The 15532-nt window shown below is 37.2% G+C and overlaps 2 protein-coding genes across 2 annotated transcripts in view; one reads left to right on the top strand and one right to left on the bottom strand.

Annotated features, from left to right (window-relative positions):
- Positions 1-2975, top strand: part of astn2 (astrotactin 2) — a 290807-nt gene extending 287832 nt beyond the window's left edge. Inside the window, exon 23 of the mRNA XM_086300869.1 lies at positions 958-2975. Within this exon, the coding sequence (XP_086156995.1) occupies positions 958-1195 (238 nt within the window). The 3' untranslated portion in view covers positions 1196-2975. The remainder of the gene's footprint in view (positions 1-957) is intronic.
- A 4672-nt stretch (positions 2976-7647) lies between these two features.
- pappaa (pregnancy-associated plasma protein A, pappalysin 1a) overlaps positions 7648-15532 on the bottom strand; it is a 105157-nt gene continuing 97272 nt past the window's right edge. Inside the window, exon 22 of the mRNA XM_086300867.1 lies at positions 7648-13542. Coding sequence (XP_086156993.1) covers positions 13438-13542 — 105 coding nt within the window. The 3' untranslated portion in view covers positions 7648-13437. The remainder of the gene's footprint in view (positions 13543-15532) is intronic.

Below are 15532 nucleotides of genomic sequence, written 5' to 3'. Positions count from 1 at the left end.
TTCTGTTTGAATTCATGTGTTAACTTTTTACCACTTTTCTTTTTAATGCATTAAAAATAGGTCTTGTTAGGAACAAACTGGTATCTTTAAACCAGGGCATTTTGTGCCTGCTGGATGAATCTGTTGCCTTTATAATCCCAATTCATTTTATAGATATTTTCATCAACAGCTGCTTATAATTTGTATGAATGACTTTCTTTGATGCCCATAAAAATCCTAGCCATAGAACAACAGAACAAGCATGTGCTGTTGCTCTGTTGGAGATGCATTTGGTAAGACATGGGTACAAAATGTTGTTCTGTGGTCTTTAAAATTACAACAGCATTACCATAATGACTTAAGATAAGGTATTTTTTGTTACCTTTGTCTAATTTAGAGGCAAAAGATATGACTTGGAGAGACTCTAATAAGTAACCAAACATCTCCCATAATGCATGATAACATGTTATAGTACTACTTGATAGCTAAAGCCTTGCCACTTGCTTACCCAGTGAATACAACAGAGTCCAGGAGAGAGCCTATGAAACAACATGTTGCTGCAAATTACTGCTGTCAGTGTTTTTTGTACTGAATAAAGGTGGTAAAAGTGGTTTACACTGAGGTCATGACTTGAACTGAAGCATCATTATTACGATGAGAAAGATGGACATCAGCCAGACAAGCTTAGGTATTTATACATTAGATATATATTCCTCAGAAATATATAATGTATAGTACCTTGATTTTCTGTACAGCTCTAGTATATATTCATTATGAAATACATTTTTGAAATTGTTCAGTAATTCTGCTTGTGTCCATTGTTGCCTAAACTTCAAGATTATTCCTTTTGCTCTAAAAGAATTTTTGCTCCAGCGATCTCATGTAATCTGCAGTTGTTTTGCGAACAGCAAACTTGAAAGAAAACATAATGATTTAAGTATAAAAGTCATATTTTTGTGATTTTATCTTCTTTAACAGAAAAGCCAACCTCATATTACGTAGGGTGGAGAAGATTAGCCTCTATTGCCGGTCCCTCCTGCGCAGCACCCACATCCAGAGCCGCACCGACACCATGGCATATGTCTACTGCCGGAGTGAAGAGGCACGACCTCCCACCAATATGTGGCATGGCTCTTTACATGACAGTCGCACTGCCTGCATGGAAAAGCTCATTTCTGTACAGCGTAACACATACAGCAGCACCAAACTCCGATGAGACAGGAGTTACGAAATGAGCAGTTCGTCTTTTGTTTTTTTCTTTTTTTTGCAAAATGACATCACTGATTGATGTACCTCTTCAGTACACTCTGCAGCAGTTGCCTCTCACTCGACTGTTGCATTTTGCAAATCGATTGAGGCTGAAAGAAAAAAAAAACTCTCACAGGACTTCATTCACTGGACGTTGTGTTAAAGCTACCGAAAAAAATATTTTTGTGTGGCCTACTTTTATTATGAGAAAGAAGATTATCCCAGAAAAAAAAATCCCAGAACTGACATATTTCTCCAGTGATGCCAGTGATTGCACATATCAATGAGAGACTGCAGAGTGAACATGTAAAATATTATTCAGAAAAAAGAAAACTGGTTGACTTAAATACTTTGAATGTAAGATCATAGTTCCTTTTTGGTGCTTTGAAGCTTTCCTGGTACACTTAAAAGAAAGAGGAAAAAAAGGAAATATCCGTAGTATAACTTATTTGCCTTTACTACCTTCATTCGAAAGGAGAAACTGAACTGTGTTAAAGCCAAAATCACTTACTTGTTTTTAAGTTCACATTAATTAAGAAGAATAACTACACTTTGCTTCAGGAATTTAAAATCGGTAAGTGAGAAAGCATGTAGTTTGACTTACATGACCTTCGATTGATTCACTTGAAACAGCAAGGACTTGTGTGGTAACAGGATTGATATTTGCCTAGTGAAATTATTATGCAAGACGGAGTAGGTGGCATTCAGACATTATATCCAGACTTTTGAGTTAGCTTTAATTTTATTGCTGAAATGAATGAATCATTTTCTTGTATGACTTTCTCGAACTGCAGTACCTATAGCCATGTTATATTACTTAAGTAATATAAGACTATTAGTATTAGTATAAAGAATTCTGATACTGGGGCGGTGGATGAAATCGAATCTTATATCTAGACTTTTGCAAGTTCATGTAATGTGTTTGTAATCTAATGATAAGTTATTGCTTGTGACTGAAACACGACTTGTCATTGTAGCATAAGTCCTGCAAATTGGAAATATACGAGACGCATATAAGAGAAGCAGTAACAGACCTAAGATTATATCAGATCTAAAGCTAAAACTGAAAATGTTAACTGGTTTTCAAAAGTTCTGCCCTCACAGCAGAATTTATACATTTTTTATATTTTTGTTTTTGCAGATAAATATAGCAAGCGTGATAATAAAGCTGTAGATCTGACCAACATTTTCCCAACAGTAGAAAACAGGACAATTACTGCTGACCCAGATGTAAACATGAGGTACTGTACACTGAAATGTGAAGAATCAGTGATTGTAGGAATCACATGTGGTCTGTTTAATCTTCTTGTTTTTCAGTCCAATAACATATCTTCAAAGCCATGGATATTGTTTAACTGAAGATAAACAATGCCTTTTCAATATGTTCATCTCATGTTGTATGAATTGTAATAATAAATTATTATATTGTAAATTTTCAATTGTAAAAAAAAATATGTGTATTATTATGTGGCTTTGTCTTTTTCTGAAGAATGTGAAATATAAAAAAACAACATGTATAAAATGAGAGGATCTTTCTTTTTCCACTACAACAGACTTAATCGTTTAGATTTAGACCTGGGTCTCAGACAGATCTGAACCACTTACTCAGTCATCGTGAGTGGCTAAAACCCACAACAAACATGTATTCCAATTTTTTTTGCCACATCTGCAAATAAAATGTTTTCCTTGTGTATTTGATTTTTTTATTTTTTTTTGTAACGCTTTCCCCATTTTCATTTTATTGGTTATTTCCCACCTGGTAGTTATTTTCCACCTGGTGTGCGATTGTACTGTTGTAATTAAAAATACTTTTGTTTGGAAGCGCATATTTTTCAGTTAACGTCAGTTTCTGGTAACTAATGCAATCCATAAAAAAAAAAAACAGAGAGACAAGGGGACTTTGATGTGTCTTTCCAACACAATAACGCTCGCAAAGTTATTACTGTGAGTGATTGGATAATTGTCACAACTTTCAAACCTAAAAGCCTGTTGAGTACTTTCAGATTTGATACGCTCACACTTCCTTGTTTAATATTGCTCAGTTTTTCAAAAGAAAACGTGTAAACCCATATCTAAAACATATAGTGTTCATGAAATCATTTTTTCTGTGGTAAGTATAACGTTTTTTCGTGTTAAAACATTCACAACTGATGATGGTTGTTGGAAAGTACTGCATCTTTTGAAATATCTGCACCTACTCAACTTATCCATATGCCTTTGCCTATGGGGTAATATTCCACCTGTGGAAGAATATTAACCATATCTGATAGGATATGAGACTTTACACAGTGTTAGTTTATGTGTAGACCTGCAATTTTCTGCCCAAAATAAAGTATCTCAACATGTGTTTGAAGGATCACCATGAAATTGTACGTAATGGTCTCCAAAAATCTTCAAAGCCAGTGACTAATGATCCACAGTAATTTTCCTCTAGATCATCCAAAAGCTTGATACTGGATGTTTTGAGTGCCGTATCTCAAGAACTATTTGAAGAATTACAAAGATTTTTCAAACATTTAAAAACCATGGATCCATCATCCATTATATGGGCACTGACATCACTCAGTAGTCCTTGTTTTATGACCTGTTACCTACACAGCTAAAGCACCTTCCACTTATTTTATGTTTTGTGGTATTTCACAAAATTTAGCATGCTGACATGGTAAACCGAAGTAGTGATTATGACTGCTGCAGACACCATGGATGACTATTAATGTCTGCTATTCTTGTGTCACATCCACTTGAAGTCTGCCTCAAGGATGTATGTATGTTTAGTGTGGTGTTGTATGATTTCTGCCAAACAAGTCCACCCAAACAATTGGAGTATGAGGCTGACATCCACAAATTGCCTGGTTTTCACCTGTGGATGATGGAATTTACATCACTTGGATTCAAGCAGTTTTCCCTATAGTCAATTATGTGGGAAGCACGACCTGTTAAAATAATGTTAGATGTAACATTATGTAAACTAAGGTTGCCAATGCTGCCAGGCTACTGAATCAGAAAAATTCTGCAAAAAAAAAGATAATCAGTTTATTCTAAGCATCTGTCTTTGCACGATTTTATTACACTGGAACAATAGTTTGAATTTACATTGTACTTTGTTTCATCTAATTAATTAAAATTAGGTTGAAGGAGTAAGCAGTATTGATTATCAATATCCAGCATGTATCAACACACAGATGGTGTTTTATAGTTGTGGTTGTGCTAATTAAATGTGGCTCATATGACTAATGTGCCCGACTTGAAATGACACGGACCTCACAGGAGAGAAGCCCGTGGTATGCAAACCACTACAATGAAGTTGCACAATATCGGAGCAATAACTGGATCACAATTAATTAGAATGAAAGGAAAATGAGGCGCTGATGAAAATGGCTGTAAGCAATTGTAGAATAGAGTGCAATTCTGTTATTTCTTAAGTTTTACCCAATTTACTGCATGCTCTAGCAGAAAAATATTTACATTGAGTTGGAAAGGGGGAAATCAGTCACTGAACTACCAGCTATCCCCTATGAATTACACTAAATTATGTCATTAACTGAAGGTCTTCATGTGAGCTGCTGGGAAGCATTTTCTCTTTCCACCTCCCTCGACAAACTATTCCTTTACGCTCAGATCCAGTTTCTTTCCAGTCATGCAACATTAACTGCACTTTAAAAATCAGTAGTTTGATGTTCATTCTCACAAACTGGGCCATTAGGCTCATTCAAGAGCCAAGAGCACCACTCACATTTCCATGCCAATGTATCAATGAAGGATGACAGAATGAACAAGAATGAGTTCTATATAAAAAATCTTCCATTGTGTGCATTAAAGCTTAGGTCCTCTCCTATAAGCCTGGAACTCTGAGGATTCTGCACAGTATCTTAATTGTTCCTAGGACTCCACTCTTCTGGATAGGCACCTCTATTTTGTGTCTGGAATCTGCTGGAGCCACACTTCCAGCTTTGGAGTCACAGTTCCTCATACTCCTATTACCACAGGGACCCCTTTAAGCTTTACCTTCCAAATCTTCTCCATTTGTTCCTTCCCCCAAGTGTTTTCCTAGGGGAAACTCATGCTCCTTCTTTCTGTTGTTGTTATCCGCTGGAATTGCCACATCTGTTCCTTGTCAACCACCATTTTCTGGTTTGTTGGCTAGAAGCTGCTTGTCTGCCAAAAACTGGGATGTCAGCCCTGTTGTTCTCAACACCTTCACTGGTGTCTCCCATATGCTGGATTAGAAGTGGATCGGATAATCTAAAGATGTACTGGTACACTTATATCCTGCTACTATGTGGTGGATAGTGAGGCCTGTAGTTGTGCTGCCATGATCAGAGCCTGTGTGTTGTCCTTCATGTTAGCCTTTTCTAGTCACTGCCTGGATTTCTGGATGTCAGCCACTTCTTGCATCTATCCATGGCCATGGTGTTGGGTGTAATGCGTTACTAAGTAGCGCGTTACTGTAATTAAATTACTTTTCCACTGAAAAAGTAGAGTAACTAATTACTGTTCATTTTTAGGTATTAGGTACTTGCGTTACATTGTAAAATAATTAAACTCGCTGAATATCATTGTTTAATTTCAATAATTTATCTTCTAAACGTAGAAGTAAACTCTGCCGCTTTAACATCGCTGTAGTGCAGGTTCACGTCATTTCGCGCCAGTTTGCTGCATAGTCGTATTCTAAAGCGGAAGATGTCGGACTCGGCTGAAGCGAGTGGCTGTTTTATGAAATGGACATATTCCCGTCTCTTCACTTTTCTGAAACAAGCAGACGAGAATATTACAGTAATATGAACACTTCTGAGTGATCCTTGTTCATCATCCATGGATAACTCCACGGCAACTCCTGCTAAGCAGGCAAACCTCAAATCAAATCAAATCAAATCACTTTTATTGTCACATCACATGTGCAGGTACACTGGTACAGTACATGTGAGTGAAATTCTTGTGTGCGAGCTTCACAAGCAACAGAGTTGTGCAAAATACAATAATGTAACAAGCAAAATACAAGAATGGCTACATCTGAAACTAATAAATATATGTACAATATATAATAGTATATGCATTTCTGGATGTGTATACTAAATATTTTTCTACGTGTGTGTGTGTGTGTGTACACATATTTTACAAATTAAATAGAGTAAACAATAGATAAAATATATAAACCTTGATTTTACTTCAGCAGCACAGAAAGCGTCTGAAGGTGAGCTTAAAAAAATGATTGCAGGCTATATTGTGGAGGAGATGCTACATCTGCAGACTGTAGAGTCTCCGTCTTCAAAAATCTTTTTTTATTATTTAAAGAGTTTAATTTCTATTGTTTGCCCACTCAAGGTTTATAGGGATTTTAAGAAGTATTTAGTTAAATTACTTATTTAGTAATTAAGTTACTTTTCTGACACAGTAATTAGATAAGTATTTTAAATACAATATTGACTAAGTAATTAGTAATTAATTACTTTTTTTAAAGTAACTTACCCAACACTGTCCATGGCACAGTCCATGCAGGAACTTGGTCTTCCATCATAGTTCCTGTGGCCACCTTATTATGCAAGGTGGGTGACCAGTTAGAAATGAGGTATTAGTAGCTTTCGTTTTCCAGAGCCATTTTGCTGTGTCCACCAGATGCCAGTTTTGAGTTGCTTTATTCTATTATCTGATATTATAGCACTGAGCTACCAGGGCCTTTGTGGTCAAGGTGGACATGGTCTTCTGTTCATCCAATATTTACCACATGGGTAAATGGACTGGTTCTTATATAGCGCTATTCTACTCTGAGCACTCAAAGCACTTTACACAACTTGCCTCATTCAACTATTCGCACAAGCACTTTCTTCTATGGACTTTGTCTGCAATTGCTTTTTATCTGACATTCACATGCATTCATGCTATGATGGATGTATCAGATAGCAAAGTATCTGATAATCAGCAACCCTCTGATTAGTAGATGACCTGGTCTACCACCTGAGCTACAGCCTCTCGCATTGGTTTGGCTGGCACAGTAGCACAGTATTAAGCTGAGAGGCATCCAAGTCAGTATGGCTTTGTTTATATGTCTCTCTGTCATGTTCCAAAGTAGGCTCAAGTTGCATTGGAGTCTAGCCTGGGGACCCTTATGGAGTGCAGTGTTGAGTGTGATTTAAACCCCATGAGGGCCCGCTGCTTCCAGCTGATGTTACCTATAGCGTAGACCTAGCAAGCTAATCTAATTTCAAGGAATGACCTGAAATTCCTTGAAATTTGGGGACAGCATTTGGAAAGGTTTTATACTGAAGCTTGAATCTGTTCAAGCTTCTTACACACTGACAAAAGGAAGTTGCTAGCTACTTACAAGGCTGGACCCACATCTTTTTGTCTATGCAGCGTTGTATGTCAATGATTAAAAAATATTGGAACTTTAAAAAAAAAAAAACAGACCACAGACATCCAGCATTATGCTCACTTTAACCAGTGTTTTATTTCTACACAATAAATGACAGCAAAATGAACATGATACTCATCTTTATGACTCTTTTATGAAAATATAGCACATATCAGACATGTTTTGCAATGTACCAGAGCACCAAAAATATATATAATTGCAACTGTGACAACAGAGAGAACAATCGGCTGAAACATAAAAGTCCAGTCTGTTGTATATGTGCCTGAAAAGTGCATACTGTGTAAGAAAAAAAGTGAGAGGAGGTCATCTGAGGGAGCAAGGGCCCACTGAGTTTGATGGCTACCTTTACAGTGTCGGTGAAATTCTCAGCAAACACAAAAGCATATGGATAAGACTCAGTAACATACAGTATGAAGATAAATGAAATTTTTGTTGGTTAGTGTCAGTCAACTCAGACAAATGTGAAAGGAACTTTTCAATACATAATAATGTTAAGTTTAATTATGAGGATGAATCTGAACAGACTGCTAAGAAATTGTTATGATATTATTCATCTAAAAAACAAATAATTTATTACACAATGGATAAATTCAATTCATGGTTAAGACAGCTGACAACAGTACTAGAATTAAGCCATTAGGAACAAATAAATGCAGACAAGTGGTGTGGTAAAGCATCACTTTTTTGTGGGGTTTTTTTTTTTGCTTTTTGTTTATTTTTTTATTTTATTTTTTTTTTCTGTCTTGCAGGTGATACTTTGACACAATGCACAACATTTCACGGTTCATTTCATTGTATAATAGTTATGATAAAAATCAATCGGAGACCTACTCCCAAACAGTTAGTACATGGTTTGCAAATACAATCATCATATAATATTACTATTTACATCTTAAAATATATTTGTTGAGCAACTGAGTACGAAACATTGCAGTAATACCACTAGATACCCACATACTATGCAAATACACTTTTTTTTGTAGGTCCAACTCAGAAAAAAAGGGCAATCCAACTTTTTTTTTTTTTTTTTAATTGATCTACTGAAGGTTTAGGAAACAGAGATAAGGGACCATTCTATAACAAGAGGCCTGTGAGAGGTACTTCATGTCTTACAACACGCATAGACAATTTCTTACGAGATGGCACACCAGTATTTTTCTCCACAAAGATTTGTGCAAAAACATTAGGTATTTAGACACACTTTCTCGCACTCTCCACTGCACTTTAAATGAGTTAGACACAACGTTTCCGACATTTTTTTTAACATAACATAAAAAGCCAGGTATTAAATGAAAAGCAAAAAACAAACAGTTGTTGATGGAGATGTGGAGAATTACTAAAGCCTTGCAAAAAACGTTGCCATAAACGTCATATTATGTGATAAGCATATGCTGTAGGTGAGGCGAACTGTTGTTGCTTGAGCCTAGCTTCAAAAGACTCTGTAAGCTGGGCAAACATCCTCTCTAATTTTCACAGGGCAAGCTTGACCCTGCTTGCCCTAAACAGGCATGCCTGACAGTGACAGATGAGGCAGTGTGTCGAGGTGTGGGGAGGTAGAGGTAGCAAGGGGGTGGGAGGGGTGGTAGGAGTCCCAGAGAGATATGGTTGCCAACCCCGGGAGAAACTCTGACTCACTGGCCTCGGCGTGTTGCCAGTCAGGCTGGCCACCTCTGGCTTAGGGGCAGCCTCTGTGAGTACACATTTTCACACCTGGACAAATAGCAAGACAGGCCAGGAAAAGCAGTCCACCCGTTCCTACCTCTGCCCCTACCCACCTTCTACTTTTCTGCCATCCAAGAACGCTCACCATCACCTGCCTACTGACCTCCAGTCCAATTTTCCCCTTAATTTTCAAGCTCTTTCTTTGCCATTTGCCAACGTTCTTCTGTCCTCAGCTGCCTGTTCCTTGTGCATTACAATGGTTTCTCAAAACGTTACTTGTTACATTATTTGTAGTTGTACTCAGCCATTATGTGGTTAAAACTCACTGCATGTGTGTGTGTGAATGTATTGCTTGTCTGCCTCTGTGTGTGTTTTACAAAAAATGAGAAACAAAGAAAATGAAACGTTTACATTCTAGTTTTGATTATAAAAAAATACACTGCACTCAGTAACATTTAAATATGGTGAATCATCACTGTTTGCAAGCAATATCCATCTACACATATTGAGCAACGAGAGAAGTTCTTTCTGTGGTTGTTGGTCTAAATTGTACTGTTTATATCTTATCAGTGCTTGACAGCATTGATCACAATATACTGTGACAACAGAGACAGAATGACAGTTTTGACTTGCAACCTATAATATGTTGGTTTATAGGAACAACGTAAAAAATAACTTACATGGACATTAAATATAACTTAAAAAAGTATAACACTCTCAATAAATAGTTCTACTATTTACACCATTGTTATGAGACTCAAAATGTCGCTAAAATACCAAAAATATAGAAGCAGCAAACATTACAAGCATGAGGTACAGCAAGGGATCGTGTGATGACTACAGTAGAGAGGTGACGTCCTCATCCAATGCACGACTGTATAATTTCTCTCATGACTATCGTGGTTAGCTATGGCTTATGGGTACCTTTTCAAATATAAACAAAATAATTTGCAAGTTGACATTCAGTCACATTCTGCAGACTTTCTTGGTGATAACAATCACTTGTTTTGGTATCCAGATATCAGCTGATGATGCACATAATGGCTGAGGAGGATATTTCTAAATGATTCTAAGTATGTGGAAGCAACAACAGATTACTCTTTTTTATAGAGTGAAGGAAAGGGTCCAATGACAGGTTTCAGATTCATCCCAGCTGGAATGGCTTTCCAGTAACCTCAGTGGCAAATGATGAACCACAGTACTGCATATTACTGGTATGGCGTAGTGAATGTAGGTCAGTCTCCCCCCACTGGTGACAGTTTTGTGTAAAGCAGCAGAATCTGGAGTACTAATATTACATATAATTTGATAATATAATATAAGACATTTTTACCAGGACTATATGGTATTCAATAAAGTGTTAAATGCAATCTTAAAAGTCTTTGTAAATGACTTTACAAAGACTTTCAAGAGTCCCTGTTAACGGGAATTTCTTCATTTACACGCTTCTTCAACATCTCTTGGTTTCTCTGGCACAACGTTCACCTTCGGCCTTAGATAACATATTACACAAACACCAAGGAAACTAAAGATAAATAAAATTTTAATCTAACTAGATCTTAATTACGTGATAACTATTTTTAAATGTGTACTAATGTGTATCCAGTTGTCTTGGATTTGGGGCTTCATTGGATTATGCATAAAGGGATATATGTTTCACAACGACAGCACCTCCATACTTCATTAATAAAATCAAATGCACCATATAGGTCAGATACAAGAAAGGAAAAAAACAAAACAACAGAATAGCAACACAAGGAGTCAAATGGCCAAATATCATACAGTTTGATTCAGGTCACCATTTTGACAATAGCAGCGTCTAAACATTTTTGAAATATTTACTTTTCCCCTCTTACATGACAGCTAGAAAGTGCAGTAACTGAGGTCAATAGTAGAAACACTGATTTAATATGACATTTTGTTAAAATGAAATGCATGAAAAAGGACAAAAAACCCTCCTGTCCAAGAACATATAGCAATATTTACACAATATCTTGATTTTTTTTCCTTTATATTTGGTGGAAAATAATACCTTGACTTTTTTTATATGTTCTGGTATTGACTTGTTTTATTGGTTCTATTGCGCTGACACTACAATTTAGGACCACGTATTTATGAGAATGATCTGGAATTCTATAGCAGCCTAATGTTTGTCACAGGGACTGTGCCACTGGCCCAAGTTTAATGAAATTAAATGTATATTCAAGCCATGAATATGATTTCAGCCAAATAGGAGCAGCAAACATTGGACCAATATGCTAAGCAGCCTTCATTATCAAATGTGCATGAGAATAAAACTCGTGTGTATGTGTTTGGATAGAAGAGTAATAAGATACCGTGCTATTGTAGCAGCCGTGTAGTCTGACAAAATCTAGCACAATGGGGCCAGAAAACCCAAGATTCACAATACTGAGAAGAGCTGATCAGAACAAGCAAGTGCACTTTGTACTGAAGAGAATAGTTTTAAAAATTACTTAAAGACGACACAGCCAGAAAACGTAGGGAGCTTTGATTGTGTTGTGACTGCAAATGGCGTGTTGACATATACATCCAAATGTCATTTTCATGTACAACCTTGTTGCCTGCAGAGCTAGAATACTACGGCATCCAATAGTCCTGAGGGGGAGAGAAAGAGAACCTGTTTATATGATTGCGTACATAAGCAATGTGTTGTGGGGCAGATATGGTCTTTGACCTACGCTCTCTCTCACAGACTATATCCACCCCTTCAACTCGGTACTCCTGTGTGACTGTGCTGTGCAGTACTGTGTGCTCAAGGAAGCCACAGACTACAGGAAAGCACTTACTACATTCGGAGAAGGACTGGGATGTTTTTAATTTCAGTTTAAACTGTTTGAATCGGGGCTTGAGGTAACAAAGTTCTTATCAAGCGTCGCAAGGGGTGAGTTGAAACTGAAACTAAAATCATGCGAGCCCAAAGTGAGGTGTTATCGATGACATTCCTTAAGTCGTGATCAATGTATGTTGTATTTTTCTTTTCTTTTTTTTTTTGGGGGGGGGGTTACTAGGTGAAAGACGCAAGGACAATTGAGGTTCTGGATTTCTTTTAAAGTTCTTAGTGCATTTTATATGTGGTGTTGTCAACATGTGTTCTAATGCAGTCTATGTTAATGTGAGAAAATGTATTATGAGCAAACATACAAGTGTGAATGAATGCTGTAAAGAGGTACTTTAAGCAGCAAGGAAGACAAAGCTGTCTAACCCAGTTAAATGTTATTATGTGAAGATGGGCAGTAGTGAAAGCCCTAAAATGTTTTCACTATGCTTTTGGGATTTTGCTCTATACTTATGAAATTGTCTTCGGAAACTGTTTCTGTGGCTAGCTGTGGTTTGTGTGCGCCTTTATATTTTGGGTTTTTGTGAGTGTGTTGAATCTGCGACTTCCAAATTAACATGGCTCTCTTATTCCCCACCAAGATCGAAATAACCTAAAGCCTCTGATGTGCCAGTGAAGAAACACACTTTACTTATGGTGACACACAGATATAGAATATCTGACCAGCACCAACTTCTAGCCCCTCCAAAAAAAAAGTTGAACAAGCTTTCAGAGTGTGTGAGGATTATTTTTAACATTTGTCTTAACTTCCTTCATATTTCTGAAACACAATCAATGCTATCCTTGACGTATGCATTTTGATATACCTTTGGTTCAATCACTTGATTGTAGAGTAAGGTCACTAAAATAGACACTAAAGCCAGCACAAAACTCAACAAAAGGCATGCTACCTAGGCTTGGTTATGTTGTTGTTGTTGTTGTTTTTGTTCTTTTTTTTGTTTTGTTTTGTTTTCTCTTTTTTTTTTCAAAAATGTCTGCTTCATGTAATTCATTTTATTTCGTGTTTTTTTTTCTTGCTTTGCTTAATGTGTACTTTAATGATTTAATGTATTGCAGGGGTTACTTTCCTTTAAGCTGAAAAATGAAGGTATTATGGAGTCCCATCTTCTTTTCTGTATCTTTCGGTTGTGGAGAGATGGAGGCATTTCAGCAGGTTGGGGTTGCAGTATGGATGGATGGAGAGGTATGCCTTGTAAGCAGCATGTGCAGGAAATCGAAGGCCAAGAAGAGGATGAAGGAGAGTCTGCCTCAGCCACTTTGGCTATGTGGTGTTGGGGAAAGGGTCCTAGGTTGTTGAACAAAGGGTCCTTGCTAAGGTTGGTCACCCCAGGTAGTGGACATGCTCATCCTTTCTGTTCTCTACAGCATTGGGATCCCGACAGGAACACTCATCTCGTAAGTCACAGGACATTGGGAATGGAATCACCTGCGTAGAGAATGAGAAACTTAAATTCATATGTAATTGCCAACTTTAGAGCCCATCTATCCATTTTTTAATGCTTATGAAGTTGTAAGCTCACAAACACAAACACATGCTCTTTATCCTCAAAACAGAAGTTGTCCAAATATTCTTAGTCAAAACCTGAACCCTACCTAATCCTGAAGCTAAACTGTTACATCCTCAACGTCACTATAGTAACACTTCTTCATAACCTCAATGTACAACACCAGCTCCAAGAGAGTTTGGACGATGTGTAAAAAAACCAAAAACCCACAAAATGGAATAATTTGCAAATCTCATAAAGCAATGTTTTATTTTCAATAGAAGATAGAAAACCATTGTACCATTTTCTGCAGGAACATTTTACAACTAATTAAGTTAAATGGGAGCATCCAGTAATGTGACTCCACATAAAAACAGCATCTTAGACAGGCAGAGTTTCTCATGAATATAGAAGGGCAGTGGATCCCAAATCACACAAAACAAATATCAACTACAATGCATAATCCCAAAAAGTTGATTCTTTGCATCTGGACATAGCGTTTTTAGTGGAGAAATGTTTCATCATTCATCCAAGTGACTTCTTCAGTCTCAGCTGACTGCAGGGTTCCCCAACCTTATAAACAGTACATTTGCACAATGACTGACACTAGCACCACTGACAAACAATGAGCTGTGAGGTTAGTCTCATAATCATAATATGTCCATTGTCATGACCGTTGATCACAACCACTGATCAAAGACGATTAGTAGCATTCACAGAGAGTTGGGCATCCCTAGCATCCAACATCAGCATGGAGGACAGGAAGCCACTCACATCACTTAGTAATGACCAGATGATGAACTATTTGAAATGTCCATATCTGGAGGATTGAGCATGCATCAAGACACATTACATAATATTATCAAAAGAATATGGAGCACTATAGACAAAGCTGAAGATCTGGATATCTTTGGGCCCTCAGGTTACACTACATTAAAAACTGGCATGATTCTGTTATCAGTGCATGATTTCAGGAACAGTTCCAGAAATCCTTTGTGTGCTCTGTCATTCAAAGAAGAAGCCATATTATCATTTTAAATGAACCAAAGTTCAATGCTGCTCTTTGGTCACAGCAATCAAACTTGTATTTATTTACTGAAAACATGGATGCTGTATGCTCTGGACCATGAAGAGGAAAGGGACCATCCCACTTGATGTAACTGCTCAGTTCAAAAGCCTGCATCTCTTATGTTATGGGATACATAAGAGATGTGTAAACTGGCAGCTTGCACATCTGCAAAGATGCATCGATATTGAATGCCATATACAAGTTTTAGAGCAATATATACTCCCATATGGATGACATGTTTTTAATCAAGGCCTGTCAAACAACATGGCTTCATAGTAGAAATGTCCAGATGCTGAACTGGCCTGCCTGCAGTCCAGATCTTTCACCAACTGAAAACATTTGGCGAACCATGAAAAGAAAAATACAACAAAGAAGACCCAGGACTGTTTGAGCAGCTAGGATCCTCTATCAGACAAGAACTGGACAACATTCCTCTCCCAAATGTCCAGCAACTGGTTTCTATTTACATTTTACACAACATTCCAGCTTTTTTGAAATTGGGGTGGTAAAATATGAAAATAAGAAAAAAAATGTCTGAGAAGGGTAGCACCATGAAACTAATGGGCAATTACATCTAACAAGTCTTTTCATGCTAGAAATTTGCAGTACTTTATGTGATGCCATCAAACAGTAGTGTCATTCTACTATGAGGTGACTTTAGGTAAGTGTTTGGTCTTTTTTTCAACATTTTCTGCTCATAGAAGACTCATGATATTAACCATACTATTACAGCAATTGATCCCCTTGTTTTTTCTGATAGTCTTATGTCAAAGTGAAATCCTGCAGGTGAACACAGAACCGGAAGATCAGTGGACATTGCCTCTGGCTTTGACGTCACTAGATAACGATGGTAATGCGTCACT

This window comes from Aulonocara sp. 'chitande type north' Nkhata Bay, linkage group LG7, assembly GCF_057382095.1.
Source record: "Aulonocara sp. 'chitande type north' Nkhata Bay isolate Kocher_YH1m ecotype deep benthic linkage group LG7, A_spYH_male_GT1.1, whole genome shotgun sequence".
Lineage (NCBI taxonomy): Eukaryota > Metazoa > Chordata > Actinopteri > Cichliformes > Cichlidae > Aulonocara > Aulonocara sp. 'chitande type north' Nkhata Bay.
The sequence above is the reverse complement of the archived record's forward strand: the minus strand, read 5'-3'. Positions and strand labels throughout refer to the sequence as shown.